Raw genomic sequence first — 14540 nt, forward strand, 5'->3', positions numbered from 1 at the left:
AAGATCCGTTTCCAGGTAAGGTCACATTCACAGGTACAGGGAGTTAAGGGTTGGACATATCTTTTGGAGAGACACAATTCAACCTACTACAAAGCATATTTAAACCTTTTAGGAAATAGGGATGTCAGTTTAAATATTAATACCAGGGCAATAAATTATTAAGTAAGACAACCAATCAGAATTACAGACTTTTTAGATGTTAAAGGTTATTTTCACAGGCCACAGCAACAATCTCTGAAGTCAGGGTGTCTCTTAATTAGAATTAACATTTACGAGGAGTTTTATGGTACAAACTAGTATCTGCTTTTCTGACTTTCTAGAAGACTAAACATTTTTCCTTATCTTACTGAGATTTCTTTTACCATAATTATGAGGGTCTGTGGTTTTTCAAGACCAAGTCTTAGAAAGCCATTAGTTAGCAGCAACAGGAAAAAATAGGTATGAGAGCTCAAAACTTACCCTATGGAGGACAAAGGAGCAAAATAGAACAGACACATTTTTCTAATCTTACACCAACAATTTCATTCCAAATGTCTCCTGACAGGCATACACCATATACAGGAAACCATTTCATGCTTCTCACTTTTGCACACTTCAGAAATTGGCATGGATATGCTCAACATGCTGTGTCCATTCACTACCAGGAAGAAGGCTTGATTGGCGTTGAACTATAAGAGCCTTCCAATTATTTTGATGAGTTCACTCATGTTGATGTGATCAGGTGCAAGGAACTCAGTTTTATCCAGGATAGGAAACTGCTTCTAACCCTATATAGTTCCTTCCCCCCCCCCTTGAATGGTTCTCTTATCACTGGGGTTTTGGTAGGATGCTGCTCTTGAGTAACTCCGGCATCTTTTATTCTTTGTTCGAAGGTACAGCACCACTTGAAGGTCTTCTCCAAGGTCTTGGCATGGTAGGTTGAGGTGGTTTGGCAGCAGTGGTGACTCCGACCGTGGTGACAACAACTTCTGCAAAGATCTATGAAATAGCTACTATGTTCCTTCTTCTCCTGGCTCTTCCTCCCTCAAATGTCCCCCTACTCTCTTGTAACTCTTCCTCTATTAGACCCTTCCCATATGAAGGCTATAAACATGCTCAAGACTTGTTCATAAAAATAAAAGCAAAAACAGAAACAAAAACCCTCCCTTATTTCTGTATCCCCTTTTAATCACTACTAGAATCATAGGATTGGTCAAGGGTTGGAGTTTCCTGCTTGCATTTGGCTTTTTTAAAAAGTGTACAGGAGCACCTGGGTGGCTCTGTCAGTTAAGTGTCTGACACTTGATTTAGCCTCTGGTCATGATCTCAGGGTAGTGGGATCGAGCCTCCCCCCACCTTGGGCTCCATGCTCAGCATGCAGTCTACTTGTCCCTCTCCCTCTGCTACTCCCTACCCCCTGCCCTGCTTGCATGTGTGTGCCCTTTCTCTCGCGTGTGCGCGCGCAAATAAATAAATAAAATCTTTAAAAAAAAAAAAGTGCACAGAAATTAGGTGTAAGAGAGAGACTATGGTCTGTCCAGAGCGCCTATTATAAGAGCCCTGTCTGGTCAGGGAAAGAAAATTAGACCACAAAAAAATAATCTGATAGGCAGAGAGAATATGGACATATTCAAAAATAGAAGAGGTAGATGAGGTCAAAGAGACCTAGAGAGATTGAAAGAAAGGTTATAGTCAAACAATTAGATATGAAAGCTTAAAACTTCTTTTTCTTTTAAGATTTTATTTATTTATTTGACAGAGAGAGACACAGCGAGAGAGGGAACACAAGTAGGGGGAGTGGGAGAGGGAGAAGCAGGCTTCCCGCCGAGCAGGGAGCCCGATGCGGGGCTCCATCCCAGGACCCTGAGATCACAACCAGAGCTGAAGGCAGACGCTTAACTGACTGAGCCACCCAGGTGCCCCGAAAGCTTAAAACTTCTGATGAGAAACAATTCTTGGTGAAAGATCAAGGGTATGACCGAATGATCAAGGGATGACCAAAACAAATTCAATGTCTCTAGAAATGAGGAGGCCAAGGAAGACCCTTAGCTAAATTGTCCACGTAGACATGAATGCAGGCAAAGCATGAAGTAATCAAAAAGACTGTAAGCCAGTTCCTCAAATCTAGGAGTAAAGTAGAATACCCAAGATAGAAGGTCAGTAATTGATAGCAATAAGGAGGAATAGAAGATTCTTCAGCTAGATGATACAAACTTAAAGTGGAGGTTTTACACAAGCAGGTATGAATAATTACTTGGCAGTGTCATTGGGGAATTAGAATAACCAGTCTAGTTCTCAGCTGAATGTGGGTGGGGCATAGAAGAATAATTACCACCATTGAAAGGGCAGCAGGGCTTGTGGTGTCCTTGAGGAAGAGCTATTAGAGAAGAAGGTGACTTGACGTAGGGAGAAGACCAGTTGGGAGACTGTCGCTTCATCTGGATGAGAAAGGATGATGGCCTAACCTACCCAGTAGCCGTGAGAATACAAAGAAGGAAATATGTCCTAAAGATATAAAGGACATATATTGCTTTGATAACTAATTAGGTGTGAAGAATAACTAGGAAGAATAAAGGACAACTCTTAGGATTCTGTTTTGGGCAAATGGCTATGAATGTGCTCTTTACTGAAACAGAGGGAGGAGCAGGTTTAAAAAAAATAATGGGATCAGGTTCTGACCTCGTTGTGCCTCTGGAAATGCCCTATAAGCAACCAAAAATATATATTCTAGGCTCATGAGAGAGATTGGGGCTACAGAGATAGATTTGAGAACCGTCATCCCTGAAAGGAAGTCAAAGACAAATAAGGGAAAGAGATCATTTAAGGAGGTGTTTTGTTTTGTTTTAATGAATGAATGAAACCTCTTTATATCTGTGGCTCTGTGTTAATCTTTTTCCTTTTGGTCAGTAGTCCTAATTTGTTATTTTTGTTGAACTTGTTCCCCATCTCCCTCTTGACAAACAATTATTGATCGTGTCCATTGTGCCAGCTATTGGGAATACAAAAGTGAAAAGCATTGTGCTTTCCCTGCTGTTTCTCTAACCTCTCACTACGGTTCTGAGGCTCTTGCCCCTTTTACCAGGCTCTTAATCTTGTCATTACCTTCAATTATTTATAAGAGTATGAACTCTTTCTCCCATTAGACTAAGCCCGAAGGGCAGAGACCCTGTGTCATTCTCTGCTGTATTCTAGACACTAAACAGTGCCTGAAACAAAGCAGACTCTCCAAAAATATTTATTAAGGTAATGAATGAAAAACAACAAAGTTTGACATACAAGCTTGACAAAGTAAACTCTTGTAAACCAATATAACAAAAAGTACAAAAGTCATTGCCATCCTGGTTAATTAATTAATTAATTAATTAATTTTTAAAGATTTTATTTATTTATTTGAGAAAGAGAGAATGAGAGATAGAGAGCACGAGAGGGAAGAGGGTCAGAGGGAGAAGCAGACTCCCTGCTGAGCAGGGAGCCCGATGTGGGACTCGATCCCGGGACTCCACGATCATGACCTGAGCCGAAGGCAGTTGCTTAACCAACTGAGCCACCCAGGCACCCCCTGGTTAATTTATTTGTAATTTATTAATTGAATTAAAAAAGAAAAAATAGGCAAGCAGAAAATAATAGTTACTGCATCTCACACCCATTAAGATGGCTAACAGCAATCACAACAAAAACGGAAAACACCAAGCGTGGGCAAGGGTGTGGAGAAATTGGGACCCTTATGCAATGTTGCTAAAAATGAAAAATTGTGCAGCCACTCTGGAAAACAGTGTGATCTTTCCTCAAAAAATCTAAAGTAGAATTACTCTGTGACCCAGCAATTCCACTTCTGGGTACAGAGCTAAAAGAATTGAAAGCTGGGACTCAAACAGATAAACAACACCCTTATTCATAGCAATATTATTCATAATAGCCAAAAGCAGGAAGCAACCCAAGTGTCCCTCAGTGGATGAATGAATAAACAAAATATGGCACATGCATAAGATAAAATATAATTCAGCCTTAAACAGGAAGGAAATTCTGATGTTCATGAATAAAACTTGGACATGTTATGTGAAATCATCTAGTCACAAAACAAGTACGATTTGCAATGATTCCACTCACTGTACATAAGGTACCTAAAGTAGTTAAATTCATAAAGACAAACTACAATAGCAGTTGCCAGTGCCTGGGAGTACTGCAGTGGAACAAGGAGTTAATATTTAATCGGCACAGAGTTTCCATTTTGCAAGATGAAAAGAGTTCTGGAGATGGATGTGGTGATTGGTTGCACAACAATGGGAAAGCACTTAATACTACTGGAGTGTACATTTTAATATGGTTAAGATGGTACATTTATTGTATTTTACCACAATTTTTAAAATTAATTTTAAAAAAGAGACTATGCACCGGGGCACCCGGGTGGCTCAGTGGGTTAAGCGTCTGCCTTTGGCTCAGGTCATGATCTCAGGGTCCTGGGATCAAGCCCCACAGTGGGCTTCCTGCTCAGCGGAGGGCTTGCTTCTCCCTCTCCCTCTGCTGCTCCCCCTGCTCATGCTCCCTCTCTCTCTCAAATAAATATTTAAAAAATAAAAAAGAGACTAATCACCAAAAAAATTAAAAAACTGATTACTTAGTAACAACCCACATCAATCAAAACGCGTAGGGACCAAGAAACTCGGTCCGCCCAGCCGCAAACCAGCTTGACCGCCAGGCCCTGGGAGCCAGAAACCAAGGGCGGGGAAGGGCCAGGCCTGGGGCTCCGCGCAGGGTGCGGCTGCCCAGAGGCCCCAGCTCAAGGAGGTCACCCGCGGACTGGGCCGCCACTGCGCAAGCGCAAATGGAGGCTGCCGAAGCGCCTTTTAAACGTACCGGAAGTGACGTTTGTAACGCTGAGGCAGGTTCAGGGAAGATTCGGGTAGGTGAGCAGGGCTGGGGCTGTGGTCCTGGGCCACTATGAGCTGCACCATCGAGAAGATCCTGACAGACGCCAAGACGTTGCTGGAACGGCTGCGGGAGCACGACGCGGCCGCAGAGTCGCTAGTGGATCAGTCCGCCGCGCTGCACCGGCGAGTGGCCGCTATGCGGGAGGCGGGGACGGCGCTTCCGGACCAGGTCGGGCAGAGGGTAGGGGGCCGTGCTCGCAGGATCTGTGCACCCGAGGGGTGGAGGGCGAAGGAAGGTGGGAACTCGGCTTTAAGTTTATGCCTAGTCTCAGAGGGTGGCGGTGAGAACGTTCTGCGGGGTCGCGGTTGAGAATGCTGCCCTGGAGCCCCGATTCCTCCTCCTTCGGTTGCATCCGCTGCTGTTCCCCTGTTAACGGCGCGCTTAGTCTGTCTCTGTTTGTCCAGTATCAAGAAGATGCATCCGATATAAAGGACATGTCCAAATTCAAACCTCACATTCTGCTGTCCCAAGAGAATACACAGATTAGAGACTTGCAGCAGGAAAACAGAGGTTAGTCAGGCCTTTTGGTGTAGTTATGATTTTCTCATATCCAGTAATACTTCAAAAGTTCGTGCCAGACTAACTATTCACATCCTGTATGTATCTCCAGATTACTACTTTTTTTTCCCCCAGATTACTACTTTTAAAAGAGTTATTCTGTGATGGCCCAGTAACAATAAAGTTTGTTACATTACCCTTTTTAAGGTCATTTGACTGATTTTGTATCTGTAGGCAGCTTATCAAAAGGGTGCTTAATAGAGTTGAATTATTGCATGGCTTATTTATGTATCCCCATATGGATATTTGCACAACAAGAGTGTTAATATACTCAAGGGCTTGAATTTTTTATGTTTAAACATTAATTGAAATAAACACGTTAAGATTGAAGAGGTTTTTTAAATGTTCTTGTGCAAGGTGGAAGAACTGAATTTTAGCCTCAGGGTATATATTCTTAGGCTTTGTGAGGACATTATTAATGATAGCAGTATGAAGTTATTTGTGTATCAGTTGACAGCTTTCACATGTATCATTCCATTGTATTCTCATATCTTCATTTTGATGTAGATAAGCCCTAGGTACTTAATATTACAATGCAGTTAAGAAATAGGCTCGGAGAGGGTAATAATTTGCATAAGAGTAGTAGTAAGCTTGTAACTCACTGAAGAAATCCATGTCTTCTGATTCTACATCCCATGTTGTTTCTACCAGACTATGCTGCCTCTGCCTAGAAAGTTATTTTTCTTGTAGACCTTAACTGTTGAGTTTTGTAGACTTAAACACTGGTTATAACTTTGCATTCACAATATCTCACGGAGTGTCATAAAATTACAATGTTAAAAGAGTTTTGGCTTTGGGAGCTCTCAGACGTCACTGCCAAGCGATTTTATTTTTTTGATAGAGCTATGGGTTTCCTTGGAGGAACACCAGGATGCTTTGGAACTCATCATGAGCAAGTACCGGAAGCAGATGTTACAATTAATGGTTGCTAAAAAGGCCGTGGATGCTGAACCAGTCCTGAAAGCTCACCAGTCTCACTCTGCAGTAAGAAACTTTGATGAATAAATTCTGAATGAACGGGATTAAAATCTTGAATTGTTTAAAATTGATTACTTGTTTTTGAAGTAAGCTTGTTTTCCTTTCATGTTTATGAAAGGAAAAAATCCACATTCGCTATGGATTTTGCTGTAGCTTTGTAAGGATATGAATAGAAAGAAGGGGGAAAGGGGCTGCTCAGGAGCTTTTTTCTTTCAGTGGGACTAAGGTTTCTCACTCCCACCTGCCCCAAGATCTCTTTTCAAGATGAATGGATGCTTATGCAAACATAAGGCAAGGTAGTGCTGAAGGTGCTCAGTAAATACTTGGTTGTTACTGTACTTTCACTAAAATATAAGCTCCTTGATTGTAAGGAGCATGGGTTCTTCTCTTATCCCTAATATAGTACCTAGCACATAGCAGGCAGTCAGTAAACCTTTGTTAAACTGAACTACATAGCATCATACTATGTTGTTGGAGAGAAGTATGGTTTTTAAAAAATACATGGCATGGTTTCTACACTTTGGTTGCTTATGTTTTAATTTGGGAGAACCAGTAATTGTACTTAAGTTTGTAGAGTGCTTCACAGGTGTCATTGTACATTCATATGTACTATATCATTTAAACCTGGATTGATAGATTGGCATCTCACTATCTGTTCCATGAAATTTATGAAAGATAAGTTTCATCTTAGATTCCTTTGAAAGCATTTTACGGAGTTAACAAAAGTCTTAGGGAACAGGAATATTTTAAATATGTGACTAGCTCTCAAAGTAAATAAATAAATAGCTCTCATCTGGAAGAGAAAAATAAACTATTTTCTGTAATCTGGAGGAAAAAACTTAAACCTTAATACAGTTTAGCTCATATGAAAAACTTGGGAAGAGATATATCCAAAGATAGAATAAGGTACCTTGGAATGTGGTAGGCTTCCTGCCAATAAAAGTATTCAGTGGGTGGTTAGACTAGAATCAATCTTGAAAACAAATTGTGAATACCACAAATGACTTTATTATGGCTTTGCCTCTAAGGACTCAGATTACAGTGAAACTCCTGTGTAACTTCTGTAGCTTAGATTAAATGAACTTTCTAACATCATAATGCACATGTTCTCATGAACTTTGTATCTGCAGAAAAGATAACTTTTTCACCTTTTTTTCTTAATATCTTCACAGGAAATTGAGAGTCAGATTGACAGAATATGTGAAATGGGAGAAGTGATGAGGAAAGCAGTTCAGGTGGATGATGACCAATTTTGTAAAATTCAGGAAAAACTAGCCCAATTAGAGGTAAGATTGTTGCCATTGTAAGCTCACAATATTCAGGGAGTTTTCTCAGAGTCTGGAAGGTATGCCATCACTATCCTAGGCAGTGTTATTAATGTTTTCTGTGTGTTCATGATTTAAAATTAAAATTCCTCCTCCAGGGGTGTCTGGGTGTCTCAGTTGGTTGAGCATCTGACTCTTGATTTCAGCTCAGGTCATGATCCCAGGGATGTGAGATTGAGCCCGGTGTTGGTCTCCACCCTCAGCTTCTGTCTGCTTGAGATCCTCTCCCTCTTCCTCTGCCCCTCCTCCTGTTCTCTCTCTCTCAAAAAATAAATCTTAAAAGCAAACAACTTCTCCATACCCTTTTCAGGAAGGTAAATGTAATCAGCAGCAAGCAGTGAAAATGCCAACTATGTATTGGCTAGAAATTGAGATATTATCATATCAAGAGGGTAGAGAGAGTGGAAGAGACAAATTACATGTGAGCTAAAACCCTCCTCTGGGGACGCCTGGGTGGCTCAGTTGGTTAAGTATCTGCCTTTGGCTCAGGTCGTGATCCTGGGGTCCTGGGATAAGAGCCCCGCATCGGCTCCCTGCTCCACGGGGAGCCTGCTTCTCCCTCTCCCTCTCCCTGCCGCTCCCCCTGCTGTGTGCGCACTCTCTCTCCCCCCACCAGCTTTCTGACAAGTAAATCTTTAAAAAATAAAAAAAATTGGGGGGCATCCGGGTGGCTCAGTCATTGAGCGTCTGCCTTCGGCTCGGGTCATGATCCCAGAGTCCTGGAATTGAGCTCCACATCGGGCTCCCTGCTCAGAGGGAGGCCTGCTTCTCCCTCTCCCATTCCCCCAGCTTGTGTTCCCTCTCTCGCTGTCTCTCTCTCTGTCAAATAAATTAAAAAATAAATAAATAAATAAAAATAAATTTTAAAAATTTTAAATAAATAAAATCCCTCCTGTCATAAAAGGAAGTCAAATAGGTAATATCTAAAATCGATGATCAAGAAATAGCAGAACACGGGGCACCTGGGTGGCTCAGTCATTAAGCGGCTGCCTTCGGCTCAGGTCATGATCCCAGGGTCCTGGGATCGAGCCCCGCATCAGGCTCCCTGCTCTGTGGGAAGCCTGCTTCTCCCTCTCCCACTCCCCCTGCTTGTGTTCCCTCTCTCTCTCTCTCTCTCTGTCAAATAAATAAATAAAATCTTAAAAAAAAAAAAAAAAGAAATACAACAGGCATATTAATAATTATTATTTCTTTATTAATTATGGAAGTAAGTACCAAAAGAAATAGATAAAAGTATTAAAAGTGGGGGCGCCTGGGTGGCTCAGATGGTTAAGCGTCTGCCTTTGGCTCGGGTCACAATCCAGGGTCCTGGGATTGAGCCCCACATCCGGCTCCTCACTCAGCGGGGAGCCTGCCTCTCCCGCTCCCTCTGCCTCTCCCCCTGCTCATGCTTTCTCTCTGTATCTCTGTGTCTCAAATGAATAAATTAAAAAATCTTAAAAAAAAAAAGTATTTTATAAAAGTGGTTGCCTTTGGGGAACAAAGCCAAGGGTCTGCCGTTTATTTTATAAACCTTATAGTCTTGATTCTTTAGAAGTTATTTTCATGTAATGTTTTAACTGTAATAGCAATAATTCAAAAAAAAAGGCATAGGGGTATTAGTATGCCTATAAAATTATGAAGAAAACGCATTACAATAGATGGTTTGAATGTTGCTTATTACCAGATGCTATCATGGTGGGCCCTTTGAGAAGTAACATAAAGAAAAAGATAGGATATCCCTGCTCAGAGTCTAGTGAAAGGAATAAGACTACTACTTATATGAAATGGTTTATACATGCTAGGAGAGATGCACAGTATTAAGGGAAGCACTTTATGTGGTAGACAATTTAATGACCCAGACTCTGGGTGAAGCCTGAGGATGCTATGGTTTACCAGAATTTCCTGCAGAGAGAATAAGGATGAAGAGTGCAAGCTGCCCTACCTGGAAATCAAAGGGAGTGACAGGGTCCCAAGTAGGAATTAGGAGCTGGTTAAAATGATAGAATGACCTTGTCTACACTATCCCTGATTTACTTAGATATGGAAAGAGCCCTAAGGAAATATGGGACAAATTTTATTTATATTGTAAGTGGAAAGAACACAAGCATCAGATTGAAACCCCAGCAATACCACATCCAAGTTCTCTGAGTTTGGATAAGTTTTTGGACTTTTGTGAGCTACAGTGACCTTATCTTAAAGAGAACATGGATGTGGGCAATGGTATCTGCCCTACAGGTTGTTTTGAGATGATATATGTAAGACACCCAGTGGTACCTGACTTCCCCGGTGAGTAGTTTCTTCCCCTTTTTTCCTTTCTCCAAAACATCCAGGAGAGAAGACTGAGCAGAGTCAAAATATTACTAGGAATTTAAAAGGTAGAAGAAACAGTAGTACAACTTGTGGGAACCACAAAAAGTATGACAAGCAGTGAATTCCTCAGGTGGAGAGAGGCTTTGTTTTTTTCTTTGTTGTCCTAAAACAGGGCATGTAGAAATTACTCAGAAAATGTATGTTAAATGATTAATAATTCATGTTTTAGGAAATTCTCGGTTACTTTGTTTCCATAAAATGTTTAAAATTAAAATAATACGCTTTCTGTTCCTGGCCCAAAACAGTGTATCCTGATGCAGTTTAACAGTCAAAATATCTGAAATAAACAAACCTTTTTTTTTTTTCCAGCTTGAAAATAAGGAACTTCGAGAATTACTGTCCATCAGCAGTGAGTCTCTTCAGTTCAGGAAGGAAGACTCAATTGACACTGCTTCCCAAGCCATCAAATAACTCAGCTTCTGAATGACAGCTGGAGATTGTTTATCAAGGAAGGAAGTTATTATCTTTCGAGTATTGTCCATCTAGTGTCTTGCCCCAGACTTGATTTAGTGTTGATTAAAGGTATCAGGTGGCAGTTTAGAATTCGCAGTCAAATTGGCTGTCCACAAACGGTTTTTGGGTATGTTCGTGAAAATACTGAGTTTCACCATTCCTTTCTCTAAGAGACTACTTTTAATTTTCAGTTCTGGGACCTCAATTTATATAAACTGTTATCGGTTCCTTTTTGTTTCTTCACATCTCTCAAACTTAGATCCTTTTATTATAAGCCAGCAATTTTATTTTATATAGGATTATAAATTACAATTCTAAAAAATTTTTAAGAGATTAGCTTTTTAAATCTATTTGGCATAAACCTAGATTTTTTTTTTCCATTTGAGAAAAGTAATACAATTCCACACAACTAGATTGGCAGATTCTCTGATTTGTACTGTCATTCACCTCCTTTGAAGTTTTAAGTCTCTCTGGTGCTAAGAGTTGGCACTTTATGACCTGGTGTCTTTACTCTTAATTTGAGAGAACCTACTGTTAGTCCCCAAGAAACATACTTGAAAATAAGTAACAGTAGGGTCATCATATTGTTCAAAGAATCCTGAGAAATTTGTTCTGTGTGTGTACACATACACATGTATTCTTAATTCAAATGCTGAAAGTAGCTGTTACTCTATTAGATATTAGTAGTCAATTTTTCAGTATTGTCCTCCTTGGAAAACTTCAACTTGGATGGTTTACTCCGTTGAAGAGCATATAATGGGTTTATTCACATCATAGTTTTTAGGTACTACATTCTATTTAATTTATATATAACTTCTATTTTATAGTTAAGAACCATCACTTACTTGGATGTCTTTCATTACTAGTACTGATAGTTCGCTTTCTTTTTAGATCCATTTTTCATGAGGAAGCAAAGTTTTATCACCTAATGAGAGTTACCACATTTGTTGTGCTGTGTAGACAACAAAGCAGTGTTGAGATTCAAATGCTGAGCCGTCAACTAGGCTCACTCATCAATTCACTTGCCTATCTCAGTTTAGTCACATGCCAAATTCACAAATTACTTCATGTTATACTATCCATTTAGGTTTGCCCAAAAATAATTGAAATAATGAATCCTAAACCTGTCCATATTTTCCAGTAGCACTAAGCACCATACTGCAGAGGAGAGACACAGTATTAAAAAGAGTTTGTTGTTAGTGCTTTTGTGTGATATAAAATTTCTTTTGTACTGCCATAAAGAAGTAACTCCAGTTAAAACAATAAAACCTCACTAAGATATCCTGAAAGCATCTGATCCCACTAATACTGAAAGGACTTGGCCTATAGTCATGATCTTTAATGATTAGGTATATGTCATTTAAGAAACTCAAATTTCTATTCAAAGTCCTGCATAGAATTTGAAAAATACTTCCACCCCCACTGTAGGCATTTTTATTTTGTTTCCCAACAGTAAGTAAAACTTAAGTCCAGCCATTTGGCTTGAACTATATGCCCTAAGTGCCACTGTGTGTCCCACGGTTCCACTCAGGAAGCAGGTACCCCTACATGATATGTCCGCTGCCATGGCCAGTTTTCAGTAAAAATGATAAAAGTCATTAAATGGCCCATTAAAGTATGACATGGTGTCTATCTACCTTATGTTCCTTTAAAGTTGTTTATAAAGTTGTTCACATCTCAGATACCAGGATAAATTTATGTTAACTTTTCCCCCTGGCAAATCAAAAGCATGAAGTTTGAGTGAAAGAGCTCTCAGTGCCCTACAAAATGTAAATTCTGGCTGGTGTTAATACAAATACATAATTTCTAATAAAAACATTTTAAGAGTAATAGTTAATTTTACTCAGTAATGAATCTACTTATTAGGAAATACAAAGGTTTATTTTTCACATATATAGCAACCTGTCAAGTAGGGCTTTTCATAAGTATTTTGTAATTAGCATAAGGTAGTCATCAGTATAACTACAAATAGCTGTTTCTTAAATGGTTTTAGAGATTTCCTCATGATTAAAAATCAAAATTATACAATTACAACTCATATTATAAAATTAAAACTGAGTTTGGAAGTACCTTAAAAAATACTTAAAGATTATCCACTTTTACCTTAATAATACTTTACCTTTTATTTTGACTTATAGTAATACATTATGCATAATTTGATTCAAACATTGAAGGTCTATTTCAGTGTTCCCCAAAATGGTTTGCTGGCTACTGAAATAGAAATTTGGGAATGGGATCTAGCAATTTGTATTTTAATAATTGTCCCAGGTAACTTCTAAGGATACTAGTTTGAGAATGTCTAATCTACTATGTACCAGACACTTCATTCAGGATTATGAATAGAAAAAAGGTGGGGGAAAGGCCTTGACACTTTTTGAAGAAAAATTTGGTAGCGAAGACAGACATATAATTACAGTGCAGTGATACATCCAATATGAGGATGTATAGAAGGGGCTATACGGAGGAGAAAGCTTGGTGCTTTCTAGTTATCATATAATCTCCATTTCAACTGTACCTCATTTTACACATACTCAGGCACAAGGAGATTATGCTATATGTCTAAACTAGAACCAAGATTCTAACCCAGAGAGACTCTTAAACATATTCTTAACCACTAAGTTAAGATGCCTTTAAATGCCAAATACTGGTTGGAGTTCAAGTGGTTCTTGATTAGCAAAATGTTTTTAGTAGTAGTGCAAAAGAAATAACCACAGCCCATATACTAGAAAATACGAATTCAATAAATGGAGTCATAACTAATGAGACTTGTCATCTCTTTCTAGAATGATGTAACTGAGAGCTTGTATGCATACAACTAGCATGGACAGTGTTTAATTAGTGGTCTTACCTGTGTACGGAAAAGTGCAGTTCTGTCTTTCAAATCTGCCTCCTTAGTGTGTGGCTTTTCATCCTTCATGTTCTTTTGGTTACAGAAAGGTTGGCGCTGTATCAGATGTCTTGGCCATATTGAAGGCAAGAAAAAAAGGGAAACGGCCTATGCCAACTGTGTGTATACTCTTTTATGAAGAAAAGCAAAGCTTTCCCAGAAATTCCAGACAGATTTCCCTGTCTTAGTTGCCTACCTCTTTAAATGGTCACTTCTATTTGCAAAGGCTGGGTACATAGTTGCCTCAAATAACATCAGTATTCTATTAGCAAGGAGGAAAGACTATTGAGAAAGCAATTAATGATGTCTGACAAGCCCTTTTACATTGAATAGTTTTTAACAAGTGAAAGCATTAGCTGAAGGTGTTGGTGTTGGGTAGCCAAGAGAATGGGCTGTGGCAGACAACTGTCATTTCTTTTCTGGCTGCCCAATATCCTTATTCCTATCCTGTTTAGGGAATCCCTCACCTGATGAGGCAAAGCCTTCCTCCCTCCTAAGAAATTTGAAAGTGTCAGATACATGTTTTCCCGGCCTCTTTTGCAGCTAAGGAAGATGCATCCACCTCAAACTTTAAAGTTAGGCAAAGAAGCAGGAAACTGTACAGAATTCTTTGAGTAAAGGCCTACAACACTGGCTATTATATGCAGTTCCACAGAGGAGCAGCAGAAATGGCTTTAATGACATTCAGTATCCAGTGTCAGCAAAGTCAGTGGTGTAAGCTGCAGTGAAATAGAAAAGACCCCACACAGTGGGGTCTTCACTGAAGCAGTTATCTGAAGAGATTAGAGGCTCTGTAGCCTCTAATTCTGGTTTTCTGGCTGTCTTAGAGATCCTGAGGATTGCTTATTAGCCTTCTAATAAAATCACTTTTTGTTAAACTTATCCTGAATTGCCTATAAAGAATGCTGATTGATAAAATAAGCATAGTTTTAAAAACAACCATGCCAGGAGCACCTGGGTGGCTCAGTTAAGTGCCCAACTCTTGATCTCAGCTCCAGTCTTGATTTCGGGGTTGTGAGTTCAAGCCCCGTGTTGGGCTCCACGATAAGTGAGGAGCCTACTTAAAAACAAAAACAACC

At 39.7% G+C, this 14540-nt stretch overlaps 1 protein-coding gene and 1 pseudogene across 2 annotated transcripts; one reads left to right on the plus strand and one right to left on the minus strand.

Moving 5' to 3' along the window:
- Positions 1 to 507: 507 nt before the first annotated feature.
- LOC112824597 (microtubule-associated protein 1 light chain 3 beta pseudogene) lies at positions 508 to 3615 on the minus strand (annotated as a pseudogene).
- A 1225-nt stretch (positions 3616 to 4840) lies between these two features.
- Positions 4841 to 14343, plus strand: SIKE1 (suppressor of IKBKE 1). Of its 2 annotated transcripts, none has more exons than XM_025872499.2 (5): positions 4841 to 5088; positions 5313 to 5418; positions 6308 to 6450; positions 7617 to 7730; positions 10431 to 14343. In XM_025872499.2, exons 1-5 carry the CDS (start codon positions 4918 to 4920, stop codon positions 10530 to 10532), a joined length of 636 nt encoding a protein of 211 aa, XP_025728284.1. In that variant the 5' UTR covers positions 4841 to 4917; the 3' UTR covers positions 10533 to 14343. The 2 variants fall into 2 exon arrangements, with proteins under 2 accessions (XP_025728284.1, XP_025728285.1); XM_025872500.2 differs by having other exon boundaries at positions 4841 to 5076.
- Positions 14344 to 14540: the final 197 nt, after the last annotated feature.

This window comes from Callorhinus ursinus, unplaced genomic scaffold (assembly GCF_003265705.2).
Source record: "Callorhinus ursinus isolate GAN/ISIS: 27379988/994484 unplaced genomic scaffold, GSC_fseal_2.0 scaffold9, whole genome shotgun sequence".
Classification (NCBI taxonomy): domain Eukaryota; kingdom Metazoa; phylum Chordata; class Mammalia; order Carnivora; family Otariidae; genus Callorhinus; species Callorhinus ursinus.